Here is a 16905-nt window from a genome sequence, read left to right as displayed (position 1 = left end):
TAGCGAGGGCTACAGGTGAATATCACCACACCTGGCTAATTTTATTTATTTTTTTGAGACAGAGTCTCACTCTGTCACCCAGGCTGGAGTGCAGTGGTGCAGTCTCAGCTCATTGCAACCTCCGCCTCCTGGGTTGAAGTGATTCTCGTGCCTCAGCCTCCCAAGTAGCTGGGATTACAGATACATGCCACCACCATGCCTGGCTAATTTTTGTATTTTTAGTAGAGACGGGGTTTCACCATGTTGGCCAGGCTTCTCTCTCGGACTCCTGACCTCAGGTGATCCGCCTGCCTAGGCCTCCCAAAGTGTTGGGATTACAGGTGTTAGCCACTGCATCTGGCCACACCTGGCTAATTAAAAAAAATTTTTTTTTGTAGAGACGAGGTCTTGCTGTGTTGCCCAGGCTGGTCTCAAACTCTTGGCCTCAAGCGATCCTCCCTCTTAGGCCTCCCAAACAAAACACTGGGATTACAGGTGTGAGCCACTGTGTCTGGCCTTGATATATTGTTTTTAAATGAATAAAATACTTATTTATAAAGAAAACCTGTTATATATAAATAGATGTCAGAATACTAAAATGACAAATTTGTGATACAGAATTATATGCTTCCTTATCGATGCATTAAATAAGGTGTAGTGGCAGGTCTAATAAATAATGTTGTTTGAGAGTAATGATGACTGAACAATATTAATATTGAAAGATATCTGTAATGTCAGGAGAGTGTTTGTGATCTCTCCTGGTAAGTCAAGTTTTGCTAATACCACTGTGATTTGTTGCCAGTCAATTGAAACTGAAGGAAATGCTGAATTAGAGGTTAATAAAGATGTAACTTTTTTTCTGATTTAAGTTTTTACCCCCCCTCCCCCCCAACCCAGTCATTCTATCCAATGACTCCACTGGCTCCAGGTTCAGAGCCCCTGCTTTAGAATGAAACAACAGGGTTATTCAGATAGCTAATTGGCTTGTAAGGTTTCATTTTTAAAAATCCTAACCACCTGATACTTTTCAGTGCTTCTTTTCTCCTACAGGTGTTAATAATACAGTTTATGGAATAGATGCTATGAACCCATCTTCAAGAGATGACTTTACGGAGTTTGGAAAGTTACTAAAAGATAAAATTACACAATATGAAAAGTCACTATATTATGCCAGTTTTTTGGAAGTCTTAGTTCGAGATGTGTGTATTTCATGTAAGTAATTCTAATTTCTAGCCCCTCTGGGTAGATTTTTAGTAGGATGTTATCTTCAGGAGGTTGAAGGTTATTTTTTATTTTCAAGGATACTATAATACAGACTCATGATTTGCTGTTTTTAGCAATTACCTTGTGAATGTTGTTCTACAGATACACAGTGAATTTGAATGCTGGATCTTTTTGTTTGTTTGTAGGGGTAGGAGGACTTCTTGTTTTACGATGGCTTCCCTAAGAGATACCTGGGCTTGTCAGCAAAGCTGCTAATAAAACACTGGCCTATTCTTTTTATCTGATTATCACTTGAGAGGGGCTGGGAAGTATCTTTTGAGGGAAAAGGTCTCTGGCACTGTAGGATTTGAGTTGGGGAGACTTCAGCCACTGTCTGTTACAAATCAGAATTAGACAAGGTGCAAGTTGAGTGACAGGGCTGGCACCTATTCTCTGGGTCCATGGTTGTGGTGCCACACCTTGATAGGAGTCATACACTTCAGGGCAGGGTGAATGGGAGTGACAGCCATGGGTGGTGAGGCAGGAATGTATGGAAGGGACTGGTTTTGCTAGTATTTGCAGTTTTTTTTTTTTTGAGATGGAGTCTTGCTTTGTTGCCCAGGCTGGAATGTAGTGGCACGATCTCAGCTCACTGCAACTTCTGCCTCCTGGGTTAAAGCAATTCTCCTGGTCTGGCGCAGTGGCTTATGCCTGTAATCCCAGCACTTTGGGAGGCCGAGACAGGCAGATCATGAGGTCAGGAGATTGTAGACCATCCTGGCTAACACGGTGAAGCTGAGGCAGAAGAATGGCATGAACCCGGGAGGCGAAGTTTGCAGTGAGCTGAGATCGTGCCACTGCACTCCAGCCTGGGTGACCAAGTGAGACTCCGTCTCAAAAAAAAAAAAAAAAAGCAATTCTCCTGCTCAGCCTCCTGAGTAGCTGGGATTACAGGCACCCGCCACCACGCCCGGGTAATTTTTTGTATTTTTAGTAGAGACGGGGTTTCACCATGTTGGCCAGGCTGCTTTGGAACTCCTGATCTCAGGTGATCCCCCTGCCTTGGCCTCCCAAAGTACTGGGATTATAGGTGTGAGCCACCGCACCCAGCCTATTTGCAGTTTTTAAGATGGAGAAAAAGGAATGCTACACAATGAATTGGGTTTTCTTTGAGAAATTATCACTAAGCTGAGGGTTCTACATTTGATTGGTAATGTGCCCAGAGTGGATATTTTATTCTGCATGTACTAATTTTTTTCTGGTTTTTGGAGGTGTTCTCTAACCAAAACTGAACACTTTGTTAGCTAAAAACTGGTGTCTCTTTCCAGCTTCATATTTTTATAAGGCTGATAATGCTGTCCACTGAACAGGAGTATTTCTTGGTAGGACATAGAGATGGTCACTGTTCTCATTGTAGTTCCCGTGCAAGAAAATGGAGACATCGGCCGGGCGCGGTTGCTCAAGCCTGTAATCCTAGCACTTTGGGAGGCCTAGGTGGGCGGATCATGAGGTCAGGAGTTTGAGACCATCCTGGCCAACATAGTGAAACCCTGTCTCTACTAAAAATACAAAAAAATTAGCAGGGCGTGGTGGCGGGCGCCTGTAGTCCCAGCTACTTGGGAGGCTGAGGCAGGAGAATGGCGTGAACCCGGGAGGCGGAGCTTGCAGTGAGCCGAGATGGTGCCACTGTACTCCAGCCTGGGGAACAGAGCCAGACTCTGTCTCAAAAAAAAAAAAAAAAAAAAAAGAAAATGGAGACATCATGGGATAGAGTGTTGTCATTGTAGGTTTAAGAATTGTCATTCTGGCTGGGCATGGTGGCTCATGCATGTAATCCCAGCACTTTGGGAGGCTGAGGCTGGCAGATCACCTGAGGTCAGGAGTTTGAGACTAACCTTGCCAACATGGTAAAACCCCATCTCTACTAAAAAAAAAAAAAAAAAAAAAAAAAAAACACAAAAATCAGCTGGGCATGGTGGTGCAAACCTTAATCCCAGCTACTCGGGAGGCTGAGGCAGGACAATCACTTGAATCTGGGTGATGGAGGTTGCAGTGAGCCGAAATCACGCTACTGTACTCCAGCCTGGTGACAGAGCGAGACTCCATCTCAAAAAAAATAAAATAGGCCAGGTGCGGTGGCTCACACCTGTAATCCCAGCACTTTGGGAGGCCAAGGCAGGCAGATCACGAGATCAGGAGATCGAGACCATCCTGGCTAACACAGTGAAACCCTGTCTCTACTAAAAATACAAAAAATTAGCTGGGCATGGTGGCGGGCGCCTGTAGTCCCAGCTACTCGGGAGGCTGAGGCAGGAGAATGGCGTGAACCCGGGAGGCGCAGGTTGCAGTGAGCCGAGATCGCGTCACTGCACTCCAGCCTGGGTGACAGAATGAGACTCCATCTCAAAAAAAAAAAAAAAAAAAATTGTCATTCCATGTTTATTTGTCTGTTCTCCCTGATTACTGGGGGTGTGTTAATGGAAGGGCATGTTATCCTCCCCCATTTGTTTAGACTGAGGAAGGATATTAGGGAGCATTGTGAGCTATAAAGACAGTTTCTCTTTGGTTGAGCAATGGTGTGTTGGTGATTACAGGTCATCATTATAAATAAAATACATTTTATTTTCAAGAGACAAGGTCTAGCTCTGTTGAATTAAGGAACTCGAGACCAGGGCTCGAATTCCTGGGCTTAAGTGATCCACCCACCTAGGCCTCCCAAAATGCTGGGATTACAGGCATGTGCCACTGTGCCCGGCCACCTTATGTCTAGAAAGGAGAAATTCATGGTCCTTTCAAAGTTACTTACAATGAACAAATTGGATTTCTCATAACACTTCTGGAATGTACATTTTGGGATATATAAATATATATGGAATGTACATATTTAGCTGTAACTTTTCAAAATGCTTAAAAATTCAAGTTTAATGGTATGCCCTTTTTTTTTTTTTAAGTGGAAATTGATGACTTGAAAAAAATTACCAATTCACTGACTGTGCTCTGCAGTGAAAAACAGAAGCAAGAAAAGGTAAGAGCAAGCTGTGTAGGGAAATGTGTATTAAATTAGAGTGGGGTTATAGGTTTGACATTCAACAAATATAATAGGAGCCTGTCCTAATTACTTAAAAGTCAAGCAACTCACTAATACCATTTAAGTTAGACCAGAACAGGAGTATGGGTGCTATTACTGTCCTTTTGTTTCCAGACATGTTCCCCTTTCCTGAGTTAATAGAAATTGCTGAAATCACAGACTGGGTTCAAATACTAGCTCTGCCACTTAATAGCTATAAGCAAATCAGCTTTTCTAAGCTTCAGTCTTCTGCCTTCTAAAATAGGGACAATAATACTCACTTTGCATAGTATTTATAAAAGAGTAAAGTAAGAGAAGTATGTCAAGTAAAGGTTAGCTTTGTGATTTTAAATTGGGTGGGGGTACTTATCCACACTTTTCTAAATTTGCTTCAGTGAAGTTAAGGCTTTCTACCAATAACTTATAACCCCTGCCGGTGGGCTAGGTTATCCAGAGCAGGACCAAGGACCCAGATCAAGTTTTGCAGAGACTGACTCTGGGAGACCTGTTCAGGTCCAAAACATGTAGGCTCGGATGTCCCTTACAGAACTAGTGTTTCTGGGACCAAAGGTTTTTGTGTGTTTATGAGGGTTGCTGTACCAGATAAGATGCCCATAGCACATAAAGTTTCATGAATTAACTCTCTTTCATCTTTAGCAAAGCAAAGCCAAAAAGAAGAAGAAAGGTGTGGTTCCTGGAGGGGGATTAAAAGCCACCATGAAAGATGATCTGGCAGATTATGGTGGTTATGATGGAGGATATGTACAAGACTATGAAGACTTCATGTGACATTTTATCTATCTTTTCTTGGTGTCATCTTTATGTTGCCCACAATCCCTTGAACATGTAGCACAACTTCCTTTCCTTTCAGTTCTGCCAAATGCTACAATCAGAAGTGCAGTATCTTTTGTGCTGGTTATTTAACCCCTTGACACTTAGGTGCTAATGTGCAAATGAGGGAACTTGGATCTTGCTGCCAAGGGGTTAAAATTGGGAACCTAAGTTGCTACTAAATCATAGTTCAAAACCTAATAATGTTGTCATTGTTGCTATCCGATTTCATAGCAGCAGTCACTAAATTGGAAACAAAAGGTTGCAACATAACAAAAAAAATTGTGTAGTATTTACCAGCACCATTCAGTAATACAGCCTTAACCATACCTCCTTGAACTACTTCATAACTTGTCAAGAAAAGCAGTTTGCAGCAAGGGCATGTGGTATGCACCTAGTATTAAAATTGCTTTGTCTTAAAATTGAACATGAGGATATTAAAAATACATTGTGAAGAAGACTGCTTATCTCAGTGAAGATACTGCGGCTGAAAAGCACTAGTTTGATATAAAATTAAAATGACCAAAACCCTCCAACTTTGAAGCTAAAGAAGGTAAACCTTTCCATTATTGCATTACATGTTGTGGAATCTCTTGAGTGCAAAGACTGTCTAGTTATTTATCAGGCTATTTCTACTGATGAAGTGCTTCAGGTGGGGGAGGGAAACTTATTTTTATTTGCCTGATTTAAGTGTCTGAGAAACAAATCTTTGTTCTCTTAGGCTGCAATGGAACAACTTTACCAGGGTTTTGGCATTTCCTTTCCTTTATAAAACATGCTCAGCAAACTGCACCAGTTAACTACAGTTTGGTAAATTGTTATGTTAACAATTATGACATCTGCAATGTTTTATAAAGCAACTAATTTAATAAAATCACTATTGTGAGGACTTAAATTTTGTGTTACCTCCCAAGAGATAGATACTTTTTGAGAGTATAGAACACAGCTCTTGGGAGTACAGTTCTCTACGTTCTCTATATACTAAATCTTAATAAATGCTTGACATAGTTACAGCTTTAAAACATGAGTGATTTGCCAGGTCCTTAATATTGTCACCATAGAGCAACAAAGGTATAGGGCTGCCTTCCTCTTATTTATTTGGGGAAATTATTTTGTTATTTAGATACCAAGGCCTAATTAAATACCTATAAGAACTATTTATTTGGAGTAACTGAGCCTGTAACTCAGGTTTATGGCTGTTAAGTATAGACTGGGGAATCTCTATTATGTCTTCTCCTAAGCAGTTTAACCAAATGTGTGGTTAGTGTTTTTTTATTCCCCTAAGACAGAAAGAACAAAAAATGTTTTAAATTTCTCTTACATAGGAAATAGGAACGTCAAAGCTCTGTAGACTACTTACTAAGTGGAAAACAAGACCATGTAAGTGATTTGAGGAATTAACAAAAAGTAGTGACTACACAGCAATAATTACAGTAAATATTCTTTTAAGGCAGACAAGGGCTAAGATTTCCTTAGCAGTAATAATGACATACACTGAATTGAAAATCTATTTTATTACAGAAAGATCAGTTTCTATCAATCAAATGAAAATGTATCACCTGTTCCTTAACTGTGTAAATAATAATTAAATTTCTTTGAAACTGGAATCTGCAGGTACAGGTATTCTTTAATCATTGGATCATCTAAAGTAGAAGCTGTCCTGAGGAAGAGGAAGCTTTTGATCTTAATACTAGTATCTATATAAAATGGTATGGATGAACAATCATCTAAAATCAATCCATTTTAAATAGGAATTTCCTTCTGAAAAGTTTCTCACTCGCTACCTACTACCCACAAAGGACTGATATGGTACAGTACCGGGATTGTTCAACTTTAGCAAAGATCTCCAATGCATTATTCTTCTCATCACATCTGTCAGAATCTGCTAACAGTACAAGAAAACAGGCACCTATGAAATCATCTAACCTGCTAGCATGTCCTTTAGACAGCAACCTGTCTGAGGGTCCTTCAGAAGCACATTTACAATTTCATAAAACTTGTGTTCGTATGCCAACTTGTAATACAGGTAAACATCTTCACAATATGTGAGTAATTTCTTCAGGTTTTCCATGACCATGTCAGTAGGCTGATGTTGTTTATATCTAGATAAAGAAACATAATGTACAGGTTAAGATACTGTTGTTTTTTTTGTTTTGTTTTGTTTGAGACAGTCTTACTCTGTTGCCCAGGCTGGAGTGCAGAGGAGCAGTCTTGGCTCACTGCAACCTCTGCCTGCTGGGTTCAAGTGATGCTTGTGCCTCCCGAGTAGCTGGGATTACATTAGTGTGCCACCACCCTGGCTAATTTTTGTAATTTTAGTACAGACAGCATTCTGCTATGTTGGCTAGGCTGGTGTTGAACTCCTGGCCTCAAGTTACCTGCCTGCCTTGGCCTCCCAAAGTGCTGGGATTACAGGCGTGAGTCACTGTGCCTGCCCTTTTTTTTTTCTTTTAAATAAAAGATGATAGAGGTCTCACTGTGTTGCCCAGGCTGGAGTACAGTGGCTTTTCAGAGTGTGAACTCCTGGGCTCAGCTGCTTCTCTTGCAGCCTCCCGAGTAACTAGGACTACAACCGAGTAACTAGGACTACAACCGAGTAACTAGGACTACAAGTGTGCACCACTGTGCCCACCTTAGGATACTGTATTTTGAGTGAGGGCTATCAGCTCTGAAGTACCACTTACTATTACCTATAGAGGAGAGGGTGCTGGAGTCTGGGTTATCTCAGACTAGTATTAGGGGTGCTTGATGAAATATTTCATTAAAAATGAGTATGTTAATGCTCACCTTATAGAGTAAATTTAGTACTCCAAAAGGCACCTCTGATGTTTTAGTGTTTTTTCTTTTTTTGAGGCGAGTCACACTCTGTTGCCAGGCTGCAGTATAGTGGCATGATTTCAGCTTACTGCATCTTCTGCCCCCAGGTTCAAGTGATTCTTCTGCCTCAGCCTCCCAAGTAGCTGGGACTACAGGCGCCAGCCACCACACCCAGCTAATTTTTGTATTTTTAGTAGAGACAGGGTTTCACTATGTTGGCGAGGCTGGTCTCGAACTCCTAACCTCAAGTGATCCTCCTGCCTCGGCCTCCCATAGTGCTGGGATTACAGGCATGAGCCACTGTGCCTGGCCAGTGTTTTAGGTTTTTGGCACTGAGTAGCTATCCTCCCATTTTAAACTACAAAGCACTATGAGCAAACTGTTCTTGTTCGTCTCTTTGCATAAATCTGTTAAAAGACTTCCTTCTAAGGATTCTTGATAACTGCTTTGCCATTTTAAGTAGAGGTAATCTAAAGGCATGGTGTACTTAGCCATAAAATTCTTACACTTGTCTCACCTCAAAGCAGAGGCAAGGAGCAATGTTTACAGTCAACTTTTAATACTTACTTTTTGGAAATCTCTTCAAATATACTGGACTTTAATAACCTTTGCTGCTTAAATTCTTCCAAGTAATTAAAGTCTCCTTTAAGAATCACTTGCTGGTATAAAATTTCAGCCCAATCTGGAACAAAATCATAGGCCTCAGCCACAATAGAAGCCTTAAAAGGAGAGAAGTGAAGAAAGACACCATCAGAGCCCATCTGATGTAAAATCAAAAACAAACTGTTGTAGAAAACAATACTGTATACTCACTCATGTAGTGAATATGGTCATTACCAATTATGTTAAAAGGCTGTATGTATCAGAGGTGGTGAAAAGTCTGGTGTGTGTTTGGCATTTTCCCTCTCATGAATCCCCAAATTATCTTAAACCCTTTTTTAAAAAAGGGTCTCACTATGTTGCCCAGGCTGGACCAGAAATTCCTGGGCTCAAGATCCTCCTGCCTAAGCCTCCTGCATATCTGGACTACAGGAATGTGCCACCATGCCTAACTTCTTTCAGTGTTTTTAATCTTTCTCACAATGAACTGAAACTGCTAAGAATATACTATTTCCATTAACTCAGCAGTATGAGGAACAGTGAAAGGGCTGATTCCCTGATAATCCACTTCTTTAAAGGGCTAGAACCAATCTCCCTGACTTCCTGTACTAACCTGAGTGTGGCATTCTGTAACTGCTGGGGCTAGGAGGTTCTTGCAGGACCACTAGCAAGAGTATTACTCTGAACCTCAACTGTCTTAAGGCAGTGGTCCCCCATCAGTGACAGGTTTCCTGGAGGACAATTTTTCCACAGACTGGGAGGGGATGGTTTTGGGGTGAAAATGTTCCACCTCAGATCATCAGGCATTAGATTTTCATAAGAAGCCCCTGCATGTGCAATTCACAACAGGGTTCATGCTCCTATAAAAATATAGTCCTGTCGCTCATCTGACAGGAGGTGGTACTCAGGCAGTAATGCTTGCTTGCCCAGCGCTCACCTACTGTGCAGCCTGGTTCCTAGCAGGCCATGGGCCAGTACCAGTCCACGGCCTGGGGTTAAAGGGCCAAAGGTGTCTCTGCCCCTCTGCTGGCCTAATAGCACAGGAAAGGGAGACAGCACTGTCTTACCATTCTCTAACCTCTGCCCAACAATGTACTAGAGAGAAATACATCAAATTGCCGTTTTATGTTGGTATCAGAGAGTTAAGTCAGAACTGGACTGTCCTGGTTCTGTCACTAGCCCTGAGACCTTACCTTTGGGTTCCATGAGTGGGACAGAAGGAGAGAGGATGCTAGCAGTGCTGGCTACAGTTTGCTTTCTTGCTCACCTGGTAGAACCGAGGTAGGGCCAGAATACAGTCCATCAGCTTGTGGCGGCCCAAGTTGATGAGCATTGTGTTCTGGCCAGTGTTCAGAAAGTGAATCTGCAGAGTTATCAACTTGGTGAGCCGCTGACAGTGCTGGGCCTGTCGCACACAGGAGTCCTGAGGAACAAGGGTGGAGAGAGGCACAGGAGAGAAAGACCTAGTTGTCACCTCCTGTGTGAACCCTCACAACGGTATTCACCCCTTCTGTTCCTGGTTGGCCTATGATGCCCTCCCCCTTCACCTGGAAAGAGCCCAAGGACAAAAGAAAATAATTTTACTGTAGACAGCAAGTCCCAAGGCCAGTCTGGAAAAAGCCTTTGGTTACCTTGGCATAACTCTCTGCTGCATCCAGCATCAGAGTCAGGGCCTTCAGCAGCATTTGCTTCAGCTGGTGCCCATCCTTGAGGCTGTCCTCTGTAGGGGAAATAAAGATTTGCAGAGTCTGACTCCCAAAGCCGACTGTTCTTATCCCACTCATCGTGATGGTGGCTAGAATAGAAACATCCCAGCCATGTTCACAGGGAGGCAGGAACACCTCACTCAGATAAAGGTTATTAGGCCAGAAATGCATAGGCTTATTGTAACTTCACTCTGGAGTAGGATTCAGTGCCCCTTCTAATGCCTCATTTCTCCAAAACATCAAGGAACGCTTACATGGTATCAACGTGCATGTTGGTTCCTCGTGGATGATACCCTGGATGTACAGGCTATAGATCCAAGAGTACAATCCTAAGTTCCAAATGCCTTCAAAGTCTCCATTCCATCTGTCTGCCCAAGTCGGGGTCCTGCTGAGCGACATATCCACCTCAAGATTCTTTTTCTGAGACGGAGTCTCACTCTGTCACCTATGCTGGAGTGCAATGGTGCGATCTTGGCTCACTGCAATCTCCGCCTCCCAGGTTCAAGTGATTCACCTGCTTCAGCCTCCCAAGTAGTTGGGATTACAGGCGCACGCCGCCACGCCTGGCTATTTTTTTTTGTATTTTAGTAGAGACAGGATTGCACCATGTTGCTCAGGCTGGTCTTGAACTCCTGAGCTCAGGCAATCCACCTGCCTTGGCCTCCCAAAGTGCTAGGATTACAGGCATGAGCCACTGTGCCGGGCTACCTACCTCAAGATTCTAATAGCCCATCTCATGGGCTCTTGTCCTTTGCTGTAAGAATTTTACCCAGGGCCGGGCATGGTGGCTCACGCCTGTAATCCCAGCACTTTGGGAGGCCGACGTGGGTGGTTCATGAGGTCAGGAGTTCAAGACCAGCCTGGCCAACATAGTCAAACCCCATCTCTTAAAAATACAAAAAATTAGCCGAGTGTGGTGGCAGGTGCTTGTAATCCCAGCTACTCGGGAGGCTGAGGTGGGAGAATCACTTGAACCTAGGAGGTGGAGATTGCAGTGAGCTGAGATCGTGCCATTGCACTCCAGCCTGGGGACAGAGCGAGATTCTGTCTCAAAAAAGAATTTTACCCAGCTAGCAGCACTGTTCTGGTAGTGCTGCTGTGACCTCACTCACCCCAGGGCTGAGACTCAATCAATTTCAGTTGGATGCGGGCAGCTGCCTCGTGGTTCTCGCCAATCTCCCGGCACATGCTGAAGCACAGGGCAATCATATTGTGCTTCTCACTGTCTCCAGGACGGCAGCGTTTGATGTAGTCCAGCAGGGCTGTTTTCAGGGTACCACTCTGCCCAGAATAAAAGGGAAAAGCAAGGTGTCAGTCAGGGACTGCAAGGCAGACAGGACTGAGTTACCTGGTTCTGCATTCCTTAAAAACTCCCAAGGAAGAGGAGCAAAAATGAGAATTAATACAAGTTTTATGTTGTCCCAAGTATGAGGAAACAGGCGTGTGCTTTCCTGTTGGAAGTGTGAAAGGCAAAACTTTTTCTAAAAGGAGAAACCTTAAAAATACACCCGCATAAGCTGATCTAACAATTTCTAGGAATCTATCCCTAAAGAGATAAGCAGAGAAAAGTGCTAAGATGAATGTAACAGGGATATTTAATAGCAAACAATGAGAAACAATCCAGATGTCCAAAATAAGGGGAAGAGAATACCATGTAGCCATTAAAACGTAGGAGATGATTTGTTGATTTAGGAAATAGTCACGATATACTTTGTTAAGTAAGAAAAGCAGGATATTTCTTCACTGTATAAGTTTTATTAAAATGTAATTATATATAGATGTTTTCAGGTACATGTGCAAAGAAAGGGCTTATACCAAATTGTTAGTGACTGTCTCCAGATGATGGATAGACACTGAGGGCTTTTTCTGTGTTGTTCTGTTTTCCAAGTGTCTTACCCTGGAATATGCATTACTTTTGTAATCAGAAAAAACTTATTAAAATATTTAAATGCAGAAGGAAAAGTGCCTCAAAAACAATTTTAAAAACCCTCTGGGAGATCTTGAAGATGCACCTATGTCCAGGACTTGCTCCTCGCCTGATGACTAGATTGGTCTGTCCTGACATTGGCCCAATATTAAAGAGAGATTTTTTTCTGCTTTGTCTCTTAATCCTGCCTGGCTGGGCCCATGTTCCCAGAAGCCAAAGGTGAAATGAGCAGAAGCAATGAATCATCCAGACAAATGATCTGGAAACAGGTACTGTGAGGGGTATGCTTGGTGTCACAGAGCACACTGAGGACACACGGGCTCACAGAGCCCAAGACCTAACCAAGTCAGGCCTTTGCTTCCAAGCCGCCTTCCTGTTCATCATAATAAATGGCTCCACAGCTTTTTGGTCTAAACTTTTGTGTTTGATTCCTAACTTGGCTCTTAGCAGCACAATTTTTCACAGTCTCCTAAAAACTCTCCACTCTAAAAGCCCTCAAACAACCTCAGAGCTAGTGGAAAGTGGATTGTCTACACTTTCAGCCTGGCTCAGGGTTTTTGCCCCTGCCAGAGAAGGCATTTAAGACAGCAGAGGCAGGTGACAGACGCTGAGGTGGAGGAGGACAAACTTATTTTCTTCAGTATTTAGCATCGGCCGGGCACGGTGGCTCATGCCTGTAATCCCAGCACTTTGGGAGGCAGAGATGGGCAGATCACCTGAGGTCGGGAGTTCAAGACTAGCCTGACCAACATAAACCCCGTCTCTACTAAAAATACAAAATTAGCTGGGCGTGGTGGTGCATGCCTGTAATCCCAGCCTCTTGGAAGGCTGAGGCAGGAGAATCGCTTAAACCCGGGGGGCGGATGTTGTGCTGAGATCACGCCATTGCACTCCAGCCTGGGCAACAAGAGCGAAACTCCATCTCAAAAAAAAAAAAAAAAATATATATATATATATGGCATCCGCATATTCACGGACTGATCTGCACCAGAATCTGAAGCCACTGGTGACAGTGTATGTCTTGGGGAGGTCCCTAATTCCTTCCCTCCATTTTCCCAAGTCTACCCTGATTGAGATTATTCCCGAGAAAAGCTGGGGCTCCTGAATTATCAGCAGACACTCCATCCTGGAGCTCATTACTTTGCACCTACCGGATCCAACTTCTTCCTCATTAGCACTTCAAAGTAGTGCTTTTTATGCAGCAAATCAAATACGTATGTCATCTCATTGTACCTTCCAATGCCAGTGAGGAGCCGTACCTGTGAAGTGGGAGGACAGCTCGCATGAGCATCACCTGGAGTCTGGAGTTCTCCGAGCCAGACAACTACCATCAGTGGTTGCTTTCAGATGCCAAGCTCCAGGAGGAGAAGGGCTAATTTCCAGGCTACCACGCTTAGCTGGCTACCACGCTTAGCTCCCTCCCACGTGCCCAACAGGGAGCTCATCACTGGCCACCATTGGTTCTTTTCTTTTTTTTTTTTTTCTGCTTATCTGGGCTGTCATGGCACGACTGGGGCATTGCACACTCTGCCTATGACAGTGGCCCAGTGGCTTTCTCCGCCGCCACTCAGGTCAGTTTCAAGCCCAGAGAATTTAGGGAGGCACATGGGAACTGAGTTGCCAACTTACTTCAATTCAGAGATGGGGGGAAGGTCCAAACCTTGTTTTGAGGAAAAATGCAGCTGTCTTAGCCCTCTATCTAGAAAAGTTAACTGCCCTGACTAGGGGGTGGGATGGCCCTGGAACCTGGCAGGATCTTCTCCCTTTTGCTCCTCTGGAGCAACCTCTGATTCTGACAGAAATCATAACTTGGAGCAGAGGGTTGGGCTGCCCAGCCAACTCTCAAGTAGGTAGTGGTATCCAGATGGGCAGAACTCCCTATGACTACATCAGCTCTGGGCTGGCCCCCACCCTTTCTACTCCTTTCAAAGGTTTCCACAGGATGGAGACTGGGGTTGAGGGGGCTACTTACCACCAGCCCATACTCCTCACTTGGGGCCAGGTGGTTATCTGTGAGCATCTGGGCAGCCTGTAGGACTCGGATGATGCCCTCCATGTGGCACGTCAGGGTGAAGCAATGATGGGCCAGGATCAGGAGCTCTGTGGCTGGGAGGGTGGGCACTGGTAAGATAGGATTATGAACCCTTGCTGCCCACTGTCAACCTCTGTCTGGCAGGAGGGAAAAGGGCCTGGTGGAGAAGAGGCCTGTCTGCAGAGGGCCCTCCCACTAGCCCTCTGAAGTCCCTGAACTCAGGAGCTGTAGCTTTGAGACAGCCCCTTGATGACATCCAAATCGTTCTCTCAGTCATGGCACAATCCTCAAAAGACAATCATGTAGTGACTGTTTTTCCCCAAAAGGCCCCCAAAATGAGAACATAGCACCCTCGCCTTCTAAACATGGAGAAACTTTCTGCAGACAAACTGATGGGAGTTCCTGCCAACCTGAATCCAAGGGCATTCTCTGCTTGTATCCCAGCGGAAGGTCTCAGGGCCTAATCAAGTGCCATTTGGTGTTCTGGCTTTCTAGAGTAGTGAAAGTCTGACATGTACAGATTTAAAAATACTACAATCACTGTAAGCACAATGAAAAGGCAAACTGGGAAAAACACCTGCAATGTGAGGACTGAAAAAGGTTCTCCATCCTTAAAACATGCTACAGCCTCTGGGCTTTTGGATCTGCAGGGCCCTCTCCAGTCCTACTGACTCCTAAGCATCCCTGACAATAAATCCTTCAGGCCTTCCTTTGGACATTTCCTCCAGAACTCTATCTTGACCCCATCATTCTGGCTCTTACTATGTCTTAAGACCCTAGTCTGAGCTCCAGGAATTGCTTATACACCTTATCCTAGATGCTTATAGTGCCTGGCACACAGTTGGCACTCAGTAAATATTGTTGAACTGGACCGAGAAGAGATAGAGAAGGCTATTTTTATGTAAATTTTTTTTTTTTTTTTTTTTTGAGACGGAGGCTCGCTCTCGCCCAGGCTGGAGTGCAGTGGCACCATCTCCGCTCACTGCAAGCTCCGCCTCCCAGGTTCAGGCCATTCTCGTGCCTCAGCCTCCCGAGTAGCTGGGACTACAGGCGCCTGCAACCACGCCCGGCTAATTTTTTTGTATTTTTAGTAGAGATGGGGTTTCACCGTGTTAGCCAGGACGATCTCAATCTCCTGACCTCGTGATCCGCCCGCCTCAGCCTCCCAAACTGCTGGGATTACAGGCGTGAGCCACCGTGCCCAGCCTTAGATTTCTTTTAGAGATGGATCTTACTCTGTTGCCCAGGCTAGAGTTCAGTGTTGCAATCAGAGCTCATTGCAATCTCCAACTCCTGGGCTCAAGGGATCCTCCCACCTCAGCCTCTCAAATAGCTGGGACTACAGGTGTGCACCACCATGCCCTGCTAAGGTTTTAAAAATATTTTTAGAGACAGGGTCTCGCTATGTTGCCCAGATTGGTCTCAGACTCCTAGTCTCTAATTTTCCTCTGCCGTCGGCCTCTCAAAAGCATTGGGATTATGGGCGTGGGCCACTGTTCCCCATTCTAATATACAATTTTTCATTATATATAAGAAATCTGTGTAACCATTAGAAGTTATATAGAAGAATACTCAATGCCATGAAAAATGTTAATGACAGCATATTCATAAAGTAAAAAAAATTATAAACTATACAGAGTATAATGTCATTTTTTAAAAAAGAGAACTTACCACACATTCTAGTGAAGGCCTCATTCTCATTAGTCTGACTCATTAGTCAGACATTACGGAAAATAAACAGGCTTTGAATCCATGGACTGGGTTCGAATACCAGCTCTGCCACTTAACAGATGTAATCAGCTTTCCTAAGGTAAAGTTTGTCTCCCTTCTAAAATGGGGACAATAATGTTCACTTTGCAGGGCAATATAAGAGTGAAATAAGTATGTTGAGTAAAGGTTACCTTTTTGTATGATTTTAAATTTGGGGGTACTCATCCATAATTTCTACATTTTCTTCAGTGAAGTCAAGGCTTTCTACCAAGAACTTATAACCCCTGCTGGAGGGCTAGGCATCCAGAGCAGGAACAGGGACCCAAATCAAGTTTTGGAGAGACTGGAAGACCTTTTGAGACCTGTTTAGAGCCAAAATATGTAAGAAAAAGGCCAATAACTTACTGCAAGACAGTTCCCCATGGGGAACGGAGGAAATCTTATCCAACAACTTCATGCCTACCAATGTGCGGTCTTGACACAGAGTGGTCAGCTGAAGAAATGTCTGGCTTTCCTCTGTTGGGCTGAACATCTGCTTATGTCCTGTACAGAGAGGTGTGAAGACAGGTGCTGGTTTTATCCTAAGAGAGGCCCACTCTGCCCAGGCTTGGGCATCAGGAGGTAATGCTAATGGACCTCTGCAGCTCTCCGCTCGCTGAGCTCGAAACCCTTGGCCTGTTGGTCATTTTATAGGACAGGAGTTCTTTTCTTTTTTTTTTTTGAGATGGAGTCTCGCTCTGTTGTCCAGGCTGGAGTGCAGTGGGGAGATCTTGGCTCACTGCAACCTCAGCCTCCCAGGTTCAAACGATTCTCCTGCCTCAGCCTCCCCAGTAGCTGGGACTACAGGTGCCCACCAACACGCCCAGCTACTTTTTTGTATCTTTAGTAGAGGCAGGTTTCACCATGTTAGCCAGGATGGTCTCAATCTCCTGACCTTGTGATCTGCCAGCCTTGGCCTCCCAAAGTGCTGGGATTACAGGCGTGAGCCACCGCACCCGGCCAGGACAGTTCTTTAGCTCAGAAAGCCACAGCT

General features: G+C 44.1%; 2 protein-coding genes across 10 annotated transcripts in view; one reads left to right on the top strand and one right to left on the bottom strand.

Annotated features, from left to right (window-relative positions):
* EIF3J (eukaryotic translation initiation factor 3 subunit J) overlaps nucleotides 1–10624 on the top strand; it is a 32585-nt gene extending 21961 nt beyond the window's left edge. The window contains exons 6-8 of the mRNA XM_032175466.2: nucleotides 1030–1191; nucleotides 4134–4207; nucleotides 4907–10624. Coding sequence (XP_032031357.1) covers nucleotides 1030–1191; nucleotides 4134–4207; nucleotides 4907–5038 — 368 coding nt within the window. The 3' untranslated portion in view covers nucleotides 5039–10624. The remainder of the gene's footprint in view (nucleotides 1–1029; nucleotides 1192–4133; nucleotides 4208–4906) is intronic.
* Nucleotides 1–16905, bottom strand: part of SPG11 (SPG11 vesicle trafficking associated, spatacsin) — a 118647-nt gene that overhangs the window by 11514 nt on the left and 90228 nt on the right. For 3 of the 9 annotated variants that reach the window (XM_032175458.3, XM_032175457.2, XM_032175462.2), the window contains 8 exons: nucleotides 16278–16415; nucleotides 14103–14236; nucleotides 13282–13389; nucleotides 11316–11484; nucleotides 10129–10217; nucleotides 9765–9920; nucleotides 8465–8616; nucleotides 7007–7182 (listed from right to left, as the gene is read on the bottom strand). In XM_032175458.3, coding sequence (XP_032031349.1) covers nucleotides 7007–7182; nucleotides 8465–8616; nucleotides 9765–9920; nucleotides 10129–10217; nucleotides 11316–11484; nucleotides 13282–13389; nucleotides 14103–14236; nucleotides 16278–16415 — 1122 coding nt within the window. Of the gene's footprint in view, nucleotides 1–6575; nucleotides 7183–8464; nucleotides 8617–9764; nucleotides 9921–10128; nucleotides 10218–11315; nucleotides 11485–13281; nucleotides 13390–14102; nucleotides 14237–15886; nucleotides 16235–16277; nucleotides 16416–16905 lie in introns of those variants that run through there. The other 6 variants (XM_032175459.2, XM_032175461.2, XR_009209854.1 and 3 more) reach the window with 6 other exon arrangements.

The sequence above is a fragment of the Hylobates moloch genome, unplaced genomic scaffold (assembly GCF_009828535.3).
Source record: "Hylobates moloch isolate HMO894 unplaced genomic scaffold, HMol_V3 SCAFFOLD_14, whole genome shotgun sequence".
Taxonomy (NCBI): Eukaryota; Metazoa; Chordata; class Mammalia; order Primates; family Hylobatidae; genus Hylobates; species Hylobates moloch.
Note: the sequence above shows the minus strand (reverse complement) of the source record. Positions and strands in the feature narration are given on the sequence as shown.